The sequence below is a fragment of the Barbus barbus genome, assembly GCF_936440315.1.
Source record: "Barbus barbus genome assembly, chromosome: 14".
In the NCBI taxonomy this organism is placed as follows: Eukaryota; Metazoa; Chordata; class Actinopteri; order Cypriniformes; family Cyprinidae; genus Barbus; species Barbus barbus.
In genome coordinates this window covers 4,805,274-4,817,558 of record NC_136742.1, presented here as the reverse complement: position 1 = coordinate 4,817,558, position 12,285 = coordinate 4,805,274, and the positions used below count along the sequence as shown (strand labels likewise).

The 12,285-nt window shown below is 38.0% G+C and overlaps 1 protein-coding gene across 3 annotated transcripts in view; it reads left to right on the top strand.

The window, feature by feature from the left end:
- The window catches only part of LOC306880642 (tyrosine-protein kinase fynb-like), a 63,063-nt gene that overhangs the window by 34,080 nt on the left and 16,698 nt on the right, over window positions 1-12,285 (top strand). For all 3 annotated transcript variants that reach the window (XM_079434289.1, XM_079434290.1, XM_079434291.1), the window contains exons 3-5: window positions 7,447-7,739; window positions 9,940-10,036; window positions 11,319-11,417. In XM_079434289.1, the coding sequence (XP_079290415.1) occupies window positions 7,457-7,739; window positions 9,940-10,036; window positions 11,319-11,417 (479 nt within the window). In that variant the 5' untranslated portion in view covers window positions 7,447-7,456. The remainder of the gene's footprint in view (window positions 1-7,446; window positions 7,740-9,939; window positions 10,037-11,318; window positions 11,418-12,285) is intronic.

The following is a 12,285-nucleotide window of genomic DNA, read 5'->3' as shown; positions in this document are numbered from 1 at the left end:
GGTTCTACCATATTTGTAAGGAGGAGTTGAATTTACAGCTTTAGCTATATGGAGTTTACACAAGACTAGATAATGATCTGATATATCAGCGCTTTGTTGCAGAATTAAAAAAATGGTTACATTTTGTTTTTTGTATCATTATGTATTTGGGAAAATGTTTGTCGCACATATCACAGTGTCACATCCATGCCTTATTATAATTATTAAAAATATTAGTGAGCAACTGACGAGTAACACAGTTTCAGTGCAGATTTTCCTTGCGCTTTGGACTTTGAACCCTGGCTAACAAGCAGATTGCTGTCACAATGATAGACGGGAGGATTCAAGCTGCGGAAAACAACAGTGATTTATTTTGACAAAGGTCAGAGTCACAACAGTAAGGTGATCAATGGTGAGCAGCGTCCGTCTGGAACGGTAACGCAGGGATGCAATGAACTGCCAAGTTCCAGTGGATGACTGAGCTCCGGAGACGAAGAACCAGGAAACAGGAACGTGGAAATCACTGGCCATAAGACGGCAGGCAATCCAAGGATCTGACAGAGAGGGACAGCGTGAAGACATCTAATATAGTGCTGGTAATCATCCGCAGCTGGAGCGAATCAGCCTCAATCAGCCACACCCACACACACGCACACAAAACAGAGCGAGGATGACACCGTGAGCCCATGAACCGTGACAATTGCGCCGTGAGCTCGCGCAGCGCTGTCAGAATGAAAACATAACATTTTGCAGTTTATTTTCTAATTTTTTAAGGCCATTTCACGATTTCAGTCATCATACAGCAACCACCCCTTCCTCTTCTCATCGAAGACATGCGATGCAGTACAAAACAGTTTCTTGCTGTCAGTGCTTGGAATGATTTTTGGGTCTTTCTCAGACAGTTTTTATGCTTCCACTTCCACACTGCCGACATGTTTTGCTGTGTGCCTCTCACTCTATGCTGGTTGCCATTTGATTGCATCACCAAAAATGTCATTGTTCGGAACAATTTATTTGGTCTTTTCGCTTGTTCTGCGAACACCGAAAGAGATTTTTCTGCAATTTTCGGCCGAATAATTTCAGTTGCCAAACATTTGGTGCATCCATACCACATACGAATGAGACCTGAAGCTGATCTGACAATATGTGACCCTGGACCACAAAACCAGTCATAAGTAGCACGGGTATATTTGTAGCAAAAGCCAACAATACATTGTATGGATCAAAATGATTGATTTTTCTTTTATGCCAAAAATCATCAGGATATTAAGTAAAGATCATGTTCCATGAAGATATTTTGTAGATTTACTAACGTAAATATATCAAAACTTAATTTTTGATTTGTAATATGTATTGCTAAGAACTTCATTTGGACAACTTTAAGGGCGATTCTCTATATAATTTGCTTTTTTTTTTTGCACCCTCATATTCCAGATGTATTTCGGCCACATATTGTCCTATCATAACAAACCATATATCAATGGAAAGCTTATTTATTCAGATTTCAGATTATGTATAAATCTCAATTTAGAAAAATGTACCCTTATGACTGGTTTTGTGGTCCATGGTCACATATCAGAATCCATCTGCTTTTTCCTGCTTACGCATTCATGGGTCATATCCGATCTATGCCACATGGGAGGGAAAAATCATAATTGGGTCACTTGAAATGCAATGTAAATGTGGCCTCTGAGTTCAAGGTGTTGCTTTGATTTATAAATTCCCCAGATCTCAATCCGATTGAGCATCTATAGAAAGTGCTGGACCAACAGATCTGATCCATGGAGGCCCAACCTCACAAATTGCAGGACTTACAGGATCTGTTGCTAATATCTTGTTCAAAGATCTTGTGGAGTATGCCTCAACACATCAGAGGGGACTTACACAAAATTACACAGGTGGTTTTAATGTTGTGGCTGTGTATGTTCTTGTTTATTCAGTAACAAGGAGTAGTGGTCTTCTCTTGTCACTGGACACACGAGTGCAATTTCAAACTCTCCTGCACTCTATTTAGTGTCCTGTAATTTTAACTGTGTTTTTTATTTTTGAATAATCTGCATCGGCCATCAAAAAACCTAAATTGGTCGACCACTAACAAGGAGTATAATTTTTCTGCCAGTCTACACAGTAACATGCAACAATTATTTGAATCCAGTGTAATGGAATTGTGGTTGGACGTGGACTCTTCATATCGGTTTCAGTTCTGCAGTAATGGAGCAGCCATAATCTTGAAGTTTCCACCTCTCTCGCTGACTGTCAGTATTTCTTTCTCTTTTTTCATAAAAATGAAATATTACTCCATCTCTGCAGACTCTCTGCCCTCTGTATTTTTACATCTGCCCTTTCATCTTTTCATTTCTCCTGCTTCCCTCCCATCTCTTATTACAATCATTCCCTTAATAAAGCAGCTCACTTGTCTTCTTCAGAAACTCATTAACCTCCTCTTCTCCCATCTCCTGTTTCTCTGGTCCTCTCTTCATGTCTCCTCGTCTCGTTTCCACACTGACCTCTTTTCACATCTTTTTGTTTCGTCTCCACCCCTCATGTTATCTTCTCCTGTCTTCTTCTCCAATCTCTTCTTGCTTCACAATTTCTATTTTGTCACCTCACATGGCTCCTCTCCTCTCTTCTATATGTGTCTCATTTCCTAACGTATGTTTTCACACATAAATCATATTTCATCTTTAAGTTTTTACTTAAAATAATTAGGGATAAAGTATTCATCAGTTAGCAGTTGATACTCTGATGATATCCTGTGCACAGCACTATTAAATATTAGGGCTGTCAAATATTTGAAATATTTTATTTGTAATTAATAATAAAAAAAAAGTGTTACATGTAATACAGTTCCTAAATAAAAGGTTGTTGTGTCATTATTAGTTTCTGCAAAAACAGGTGCAGTCGGTAAGACCAAAATCTAAAGTTTGTCAAAGACGTAATTTGGCTGAAAATAGGGTTGCCACAATAGTATAATTTCAGAAGTCAATGCTAATGCCTGTCAAATTTATTGATTCTTTATACCTTTTTAAATGCAACAGAAAAACTAAAAAAGACAAAAAGTAATTTCTTAATTAAACATTGTTTTCAAGTAATAAGTGATTACTACAATAATAAAATGAAAATAGAGACAGTTACAGTTAAATACCGTAGTTTCATTAACTGATATAATGTTAATATACCAACCTATTGAAGTACTGAAATCTGTTTTGTACCTTTGTAATACACTGATAACCACCAAAAGCAGGTGTTGATGAGAGTCACATGATGAGCCAAAGCCTATCACAAGCAGCTTTTAAATATTAACATGTATAGAAGAAGGTGGACAGTGTTATTCACACAAACACTAAACACCATAATGGTAACAAACATGAAACTTAACATACCTAATGTACAACAGTGATAAGAAAAAACTAAGAAGAAACATGGTTATTTCAACAAAAAAAACTTCAAATTTGAAATGTAATGCAGGGAATTCTGGGAATGTCAATTTACGGTTATTCACTGTAAATTATACATTCTGCTTCACTTCCAAAATTGGTATACTACCGTAAAATTACAATGGAATGTGCAATGTAATACAGTTTTTCACCGTATATAGTAGGGGAACTTACCGTGAACCATTTAACAAGTTTTTACTGTAGCATTTTTACAGTTTTTTGCTGTTAAATTCACAGTCATTTTTTACATTGTGTCTTTAGGCTTCTGTGTGTTCTGTTAGCAAACACGGATTAGTTTTGCAAACTCCATTTAGTGTCATCAGTGTTATAAAGTACTTTGCTTGTTTGAAAGACTCAGATTTAAGTAGCTTTATCAGCATGGCAGAAGGATTTGCATTGCAAAAGCAGTTTAAAGGTAGGTTAACCCATGCAGTGTTTTCGATGTTAAACAATAAGCATTTCACAGATAGATTTCCTGCAACATAGGTTCACTGAAGACTGCATTTTTGCAAAACTCTACATACAATTCGCTGCAGTTTTCAGGTGAAATGAACACTACTTACAGTAAAACACTACTTTTAAAAAACCTATTTTATTCCTCTTCACTCAAATTATGATTACAGGGCAAATTATTGATTAATAAACACTTTTTTCTTGCAGTTCCTTGCATAATACTATGTAATGACCTCAAAACACTTCTATCATAGTGAAGTTTGCATCACATACCAACTCTATATTTATACTTTATACTATATTTATAATTTGCTCAGCAGCTCACACTTGGGTTAGAGTAGAGTTTAGTGTAGGTGGTATGTTATTTTCAAACGTGGCAGAGCATTAACCTTTTAGCATCAGTCACCAGACGTTTAATTTCAGAACTGCTTCAATACGAATAACAACATTAGATTTACATTTATCTTTGTTGCATACATTTAATTTAAAAATGTTGCAGAACGTGCAAAAAGCAACTTAATATTTAGCAGAAATGTCACCACAGTCCTGTGAGCCTGGGTTGAATTCCTGGAATAAACATTCTTTACCTTCAGTAAATCCTGTGGAGAGCTTTGGGATTCACATTTGCAGTAAGCTGTGGGCATTCTTGAACTGTAAATGAGAGGATGTGGGCTGAACCCAATTTAACACCACTGACAGCCTGCAGGTGGTTCTGCTTAAGGGCAAGAAAGGCATAAATTATACATGGCAGTGGTACATGAATATTAAAGATACAGAAAGGGAGCTTTGTGGATTAGCGGAAGAGCGAGAGGATGGGAGACATGCTCATAGGTGTAAGAGAGTGTCGTCTGCTGGCAGTGCTAAGCGCTAGTCTGCACTCTGACACACAGCAGAGGCCCATCTCACTGAGAAACTGAGAGAAATGTAAAAGGAAAAGAGAGAAAACCAGGGCAGGAGGATTCACTGTTCCTGATGTGCGTGTCATAATGAGTACAAAGTGGCCCAGTGAGTTTTTCTTGTGCTGTCTTAGATTGTGTGTGTTTGTGAGAACCAGGTGAAGACAAGCAGCTTCTGTCATAACTAAGAACACTGAGATCCACGTGTTCTTCTTTTTGGCACAACTATTCAAAATTCCAGTAATGAAGAACATCAGTCAATTAAATGAGAAAACTGAAATATTATTGTTATTGAAGTGTTATTACTAAACACCCTAAATGCATTACTTTCCCCTTCATCTCCCTCATATCTTCTTCCTACAGTGCTTTCACATTCACACATAAACACCTAATCATCCTTTTATCTCTCTTTTAAAAACACACACTGATTTTCTCTTTTATGAATACAGACTGTCCTTTAAAAAAAATCCGTATTAAAGGGCACCTATTACACCCCTTTTTACAAGATGTAATATTGGTCTTGGGTGTCCTCAGAATGTGTCTGTGAAGTTTCAGCCCAAAATACCCCACAGATCATTTATTATAACAGCTTGAAAATTACATTTTTGGGATGTGTCTAAAAAAGAGCTAATTTGGAGTGTATGGCTTTAAATGCAAATGAGCTGCATATCCCCCCCCCCGTCTCCAGAAGAGGGCGTCGCATATACGTCTCTGCTTTGCATATCTACATCAATTAACAGCCGGTATAAGCAACATAACAGAGCGAGAGAACCGTACATAAGGGAAGCCAAATGCACTGAAAGTGGGACGAAACGGTGCGATGTTACATAGCTCGTGCTGCGCTGACCTGTCAATCGGCGCGGATCAATGGACCGAGCCGCGCAACCGCGCTGCCAAACGAATCTCGAGCTATGAACTAATCTCACAAGCACGGCGCTGATCAGTTAAAAATACTTAATGTACGAACACAAATACGGTTAAAACGTTAAGCACTATAACGACATGACATTCACAAAGGAGTCTGGAGTGATACACGTATAGGTAGATTTTGAGGCGCATTACCTTGAAAAATGAAAGTAATCCACAGCGTCCTCAGCAGCTCAGATGTTGGGAGAAAATGAAGACTCTTTTGTTCAGTCTTACATCCAATGTGAGACATTGTTGACGTTACAGCTGCTCGAGCATAGAGAAAACGAAGGACAGTGTAACCGCTGAGGGCGGAAACACACAGTGCTGTCAATCAAACCCCCGAAATGTGACGTCACACTGCGGTGAGAATCAAAACGGCAGGCCTAGTGAGACTGACTTGGTTTAAAGGGGATTAAAAAATTAGGAGAGGGTGAATTTTTATTATTGTAGGGTGGTTGTGTTGACACACTGCCAACACACATTTATGTCCAAACACCATGTAAAAGTGCATTTTGCATAATAGGTGCCCTTTGATTTCTGTCCAGCCGGATAGCATTTAAAGTGTTTGAGTCTTTGTTATTGCACTGAGCAGTCTAGACCCTAGAATAAGACTGTATCCCCTAAATGTGATTCTGCTGTACGTTTCTGGAGTTTGACACTGTTTGCAGTCGCTTAATGTTCAGACTCCATCCACACTTCTGTTTAGTAAATATCAGCTATTTTTTAAACTGAAATTAACAGAATATTTAGATATAAGCAGAATTGTCATTTTCTTTGTTTCTTTTCTTTTTTTCTTAGCTTATGTTTATATACCTGCCAGTATTACTTATATATATTGTCCCTAAAAAGTATTTGTACAATTAATTTATTATAATATGACAAAATCTAAAATAAGCACAGATTTTAAGTAAAATTTTGGTTTTGGTAAATTACTCTCTTCCCCTAAAATACGTCTTCTATGTGTTGCTTTCTCTCCTCTTGTGAAAAAGTGCATTTTAACATACTTTTATTACCTATTATGGCAATAATACACTGTAATATAATACATTTCTCACTTCAGTGGCCTTTTACACTGCAAGTGCACATTCAATAGAATTAAGCACACTTCTATTTCACAAAGGTCTTCGTTCTCTGTATTACACTGTGAGGAACTTCTGAAAGAGGGATAAGAGATCTTGAAGTTTCCTGGGAGTATATTGTCTGCTGGACAGTTCAGCTGTTGTGCTGTTGATGGATCATGGGCAGAACTTCCGAGCGCGGTTTTAAAATCCTGTACTGATGAACGGAAGATCTCTCTCTCTCTCTCTCACACACACACACACACACACATTCTCTGCATGTGTCTATAGTGCTTTAGTGAGTAAATTTCCTGCGCCCCCCAAAAGAGGAGCTTGCTGAGCCAAAAAGAAAGAGTTATTTTATCCTTCATAATTACTTTCTCATGTTAAGTTAGTTCTTTTTATACAGAAAGAAAGACATTTTGAAGAATCTCTATGCAAAAACTAATTCGGTGGCTTTCAAACGTTATTCTCGCGCATATTTGAAATGGCGTGAGAACAAAAATACATTTCTCTTTTCAGTGTGTCTAAGATTTGTCAAAAAAATCTGCTTAATTGTGTGGAACAATTCAGTTCATCAGTTAAAATCTTAATTTGAAATCTTACAATGCAATGTTTTTAGACACTTATTCATTATAATCAGTTCACACTTTTGCTAAAGGGTACTTCTTTTTCAGACGGTTAGTTTATTCCTAGTCTCTCTGTCTCTGTCAGATCATAGAGGATGGGCTGTGTGCAATGTAAGGACAAAGAGGCTGCTAAGTTAACCGAGGACCGGGACACCAGCTTGTCTCAGAGTGGAGTAGGTTATCGGTATGGTGTCGACCCCACGCCACAGCATTACCCCAGCTTCAGCGGGGTCACTGGGGTCACCGGGGTCTCCGGGGTCACCGCTATTCCCAACTACAACAACTTCCATGGCGCTGGGGTCACGCAGGGCGTGACAGTCTTCGGAGGGGTCAACACATCCACACAGCAGGGGACGCTCCGCACTCGAGGAGGCACAGGTAACAGACATTTCAAAACCCAAACCTTTGTTAATCTGCTCAAACAAGCTCAGTGTTTTAGTCGCCTGTGATGACCATATCAGAGTGTGCCTGTCTAACTACTCTGACATAAAAAAATTCAAAATACATGTTGTCTGAGCAAAATATAGCCTCCATAGTTGCCAGAGGTTCTTGAGAAACATGAAATTTGGTGACCTGAGAACTTAAATAGACTGACAAATTGAGGAAAATTCAAATAGATAAAATTTTCATTGCATAATTGATTATTATTTATTAAAAACAGAAGACCTTGAGTGTGGCATCTTACCCAGTGCCCATAATTGTCTGTAAATTTGCCTATTAATGTCTTGACGGACTCAGCTTTCTTTTTTGTTTTGTTTTTGCATCTATGAAGAAACTTTAACTTCCACAGATCCTTTCTATAGTACAAAGAAAAAAAGTTCAAATTTCTTCATATTATTAAAATGTTCTTCACACTAAGACACACTTAAAGATCCTTTGGGGAACCCAAAATATTTATTTTATATTTTTAAGAGTGTGTGCTGATATTTTTCTTATTTAAAACAAGAAGGACACATCAAAGAACCTGACCTTAAAAAAGAATTATAATAATAAAATTGTCGGTAACCTTAAGCTTATCCTTTAAAGGGGTCATGAACTGAGAAACCAACATTTCTTTGATCTTTTGACATATAAAAGGTTCAGAACTCAAAACTTTCTCGTTAGTCTAAAAACAGCTTATATTGAAGCCAGTCTGCCAAAACCACAGCTTGTGGAATGTTCTACTCTATGATGTATACTCTTAAAAATAAAGGTGCTTCATGATGCCATAGAAGAACCTTTTTTTGTCTAAATGGTTCCATAAAGAACCTTTAACATCTAAAGAACATTTCTGTTTCACAAAAGCTTCTTTGTGGCAAAAAAAGGTTCTTCACATTATAAAAAAGTAAGAAAGAGATGGTTCTTTGTGGTACCAAAAATGGTTATTCTATGGCATTGCTGTGAAGAACCTTTTAAGCACCTTTATTTTTAAGAGTGTAATAGTGTGAATAAGCCCCGCCTCCACAGAAGAAGATTGACATCACTGTTTAGCCCCGCCCACAAGTTTGTGCATGTAGTGTTTATAGGCGAAAATGCAGGTCTACACAGAAACCATACGATAAAGATGCTCTGAATCCTTTGATATGAATATTTATGCATTTTTTTTACCTAAATCACAGCAATGTCCATCTATGAGGAATGTCAAACATACACAACTATTAGCCAATCACAGCAGTGGGTTTACTTCCGAGTCTACAATCCGTCACGCCTATTCAAACAGAGCGTTCTGATGAGGGGGGTCAACATTCTAAATTATGATGTTTTATGTAAAAATCTTGATAACATTATAAGTGGACCTCAGAGAACAGCACAAAATAAAAAACAAAGGCAGTTCATGACCCCTTTAAAATCTACTGTGACCCCTATAGGGGCCAATTTGTCATGAGATGGCCACGATCTATAAAGAACTTTTAAAGATGGATTATCACTTATGATCTGTTGCTTAAATTGTCAGACTGCTAAATGTTGAGTGTGAGCCCATTGAGGTTGATTGCTTTACATTCCTGTCCTACAGAATATGTGCTTTAATCACAGATTTTAGGTTTGGGTTCCTTCTAATGAGGGGTTTGGTTTGCTTGTGTCCCATTAGGTCTAGTATGTCGTGACCAAATATCTCAAATCTTGCAGGAATCATTCGAGGCACGCATTGACAGGCACAGCAAAAGCAAAATGACAGTAGTTAAGATGACTAAACAGACAAATGCTCCCCATCCCGATCCCACACAGCTTTGTTTATAACATCCCAGTGGGAGAGGTGTAGCTTTCAGCTCATCCCTCTAAGATACTTTTAGACCAGACATCATTCTGTGCTGTGCATCAGTGTGCTGGTCTTTGGGTGTCTGTACTGTGGCGGATTGGTGCTCTTGAGTCAGTAGAATCAGTTTTGACTCTTGAAATGGCTCCTGCAGGCCCTAATTGCTGGTCTTGAATGTCATTTGATCTGTCTGAAAGCATCCGCAGACCAAAATGGCTTTTTCTTTCATAGTGCTCACGCTGCACTATGTTGTTGTCCCTTTCCAGGATAAAAGTATGCTTTAATTTGTTCTTAATCCTCATGGTGCTGATGTGGTCTTTCTCTCTCTTTCTCTCTGTGTCTCAGGTGTGACTCTGTTTGTTGCTCTCTATGATTATGAGGCCCGTACAGAAGATGATCTCAGTTTCAGGAAAGGCGAGAAGTTTCAAATCATCAACAGCACGTAAGACCTGAAACATGAAGTATGTTCAAAATGGAAAATTAGCTCCCTACTTATTCAAAGCCCATTTAAAGCTATTCAGTTCACTCGGCAACCGTATTCCTAACACCCCCGTACAGCTATTTTCAGCTGTGCAAGAACAGTTTCTATGTGCTTGAATGGAGAAAAACAAAACTCTGTGTAACTATTTGAATAAATTATGTTTCAATTAAATTTTTAAAGTCAAGACAACCTGATCTCATGAGAAAATCGAACTATTTTACATGGTGACGATTTCATGGAAATTTGTGCAATGTGATTTGTATACAAATGGACTTTTTTAACTGTAAGGTGGCACTTTTTTTTCTAGTCAAATTGTTCCCATTAATACATATATGAGTGGATCGTCTTTGCTTCGTACAGTCTGTACAAATAACAGTATGTTGACAGTTACAATCCTATACAGATTGTTGCAAGGTAGTACGCCTGTATTCTGTTTTGTACAGTGTTTAACAATAGATTGCCCTCTGCTGGTGGTAATGTAGTCTCCACTGCTCCATACAGCATGTCTTCTCAAGCTATGCTATTATTATAATAACAGTGCTTGAACAACTTTGTGTCTGGAGAAGTGGACACGAGGATTGGGAGAGATGAGAGAAGTTTTTCTTGGAAATGATATTTTTGTGTGAAGAGAACAGGCTATTTGAGAGAGGAAGAGATTGGATAGTGGAGAGGGGTGTTTAATGAAGGGCATAGAGGGTTATCGAATAAATGGGACATTCACAGAAGTATAGATCAGCTGTAGGCAGATGTTTTTCCACTCTGTGTGTGTGTGTGTGTGTGTTGTGGATGTGGTTGTTTACTTGTGGTGAAAGGTTTTTTGGAGAGAGATGCGAGACGATGGCAATATGAAATTAAATGAAAAGTTTTCCAAAACACACACAATTCTACCTAAAAAGACCAGCAGTGATCTCTTTCTTTCTTGTGGTGTTTCTGTTTATTGGTCCATCTAAACAAAGGAATGAAAGAAACTCTTGTCTCTGACCTTTCAGGCTTTCTCTGTGTATGAAGAGGTAAAAGTATGTATAGGGTGTGTTGCGTTTTACATTTTAGTGAGAACATGCTGAAGATGGATGAACAAACGTATGAATGGTTGCTGGATGAATGAATGAATTGAGGTTTTGGATGAACATACAGAAGGACAGATGCAAAGACAAGTCTACTAAGTCTGCTAAAAAAGATTCTCAAGTTCTGCCATGACAAGAAGATAATGTGTTTTTTTTCTGTCTTTGTCTGTTTGTGTCAGTGAGGGTGACTGGTGGGACGCCCGTTCTCTCACTACAGGAGGAACCGGCTACATTCCCAGCAATTATGTCGCCCCTGTGGACTCAATCCAGGCTGAGGAGTAAGTGTTGGATGATTTGTGTGTGTGTGTGTGTGTGTGTATGTTAATCTGATAACTGCCTGTGTTAAGGGTGGGAGTAAGTGATGTAACTGTACTCACTCCTACTTTAAATCAAATCAAATCCCTTTTATTGTCACATCACCACGGCACATGTACCATGGTGAGTGAAATTCTTGAGAGCGTGCTCCAGACAGTGCAGAAACAATTAACACATAGACATTACCATTACATACTTATACAGATGACAATATGTAATATACACATACATATACTCAGTACACACAGTGTACTATTAGACAGACATACAGATATCAATACACATTATACACCGTATGTACACATTCTACGAAACCCATAGACCTCTCAGCAGGATTCATGACAAACCTCGGCCCGCTCTAAATGAACCCAGATACAGAAGTACAGGTTCCTGACTGTTATTTACTGTTGTTGTTTGGGACAAATTACAAAGACACTTCCCAAAAACCGATCCATGTATTACCATTGTATCAAACAATATTCTTATTGAAATTATTGGATTTTGCCCTCAAAATCTTGACTGCATCCTGATTCTGTCGCTTTTGTGCCCAAATTAAATTGCAAACATCATTTTTTGAAACTTAAGTTTTCCAGTCACTCCCCCTATATTGTTGTTTTAACAAACATGTAGTCCCACCCATTGGCAGAGACCACCATTGGTTGGGATAAATGTTGACATGTCAGACTGAAAACTTTTCTTCAGGAACCTACAAATGAATTGGCAAGGAAACATTTTAACACACACAAAATAATACCCCCACGCAGCTTTAAGTTTGTTTCAATCTTAACAATTTTGCCAAACACGAAACTTTTAATTCTGGTGTTTCTCCTG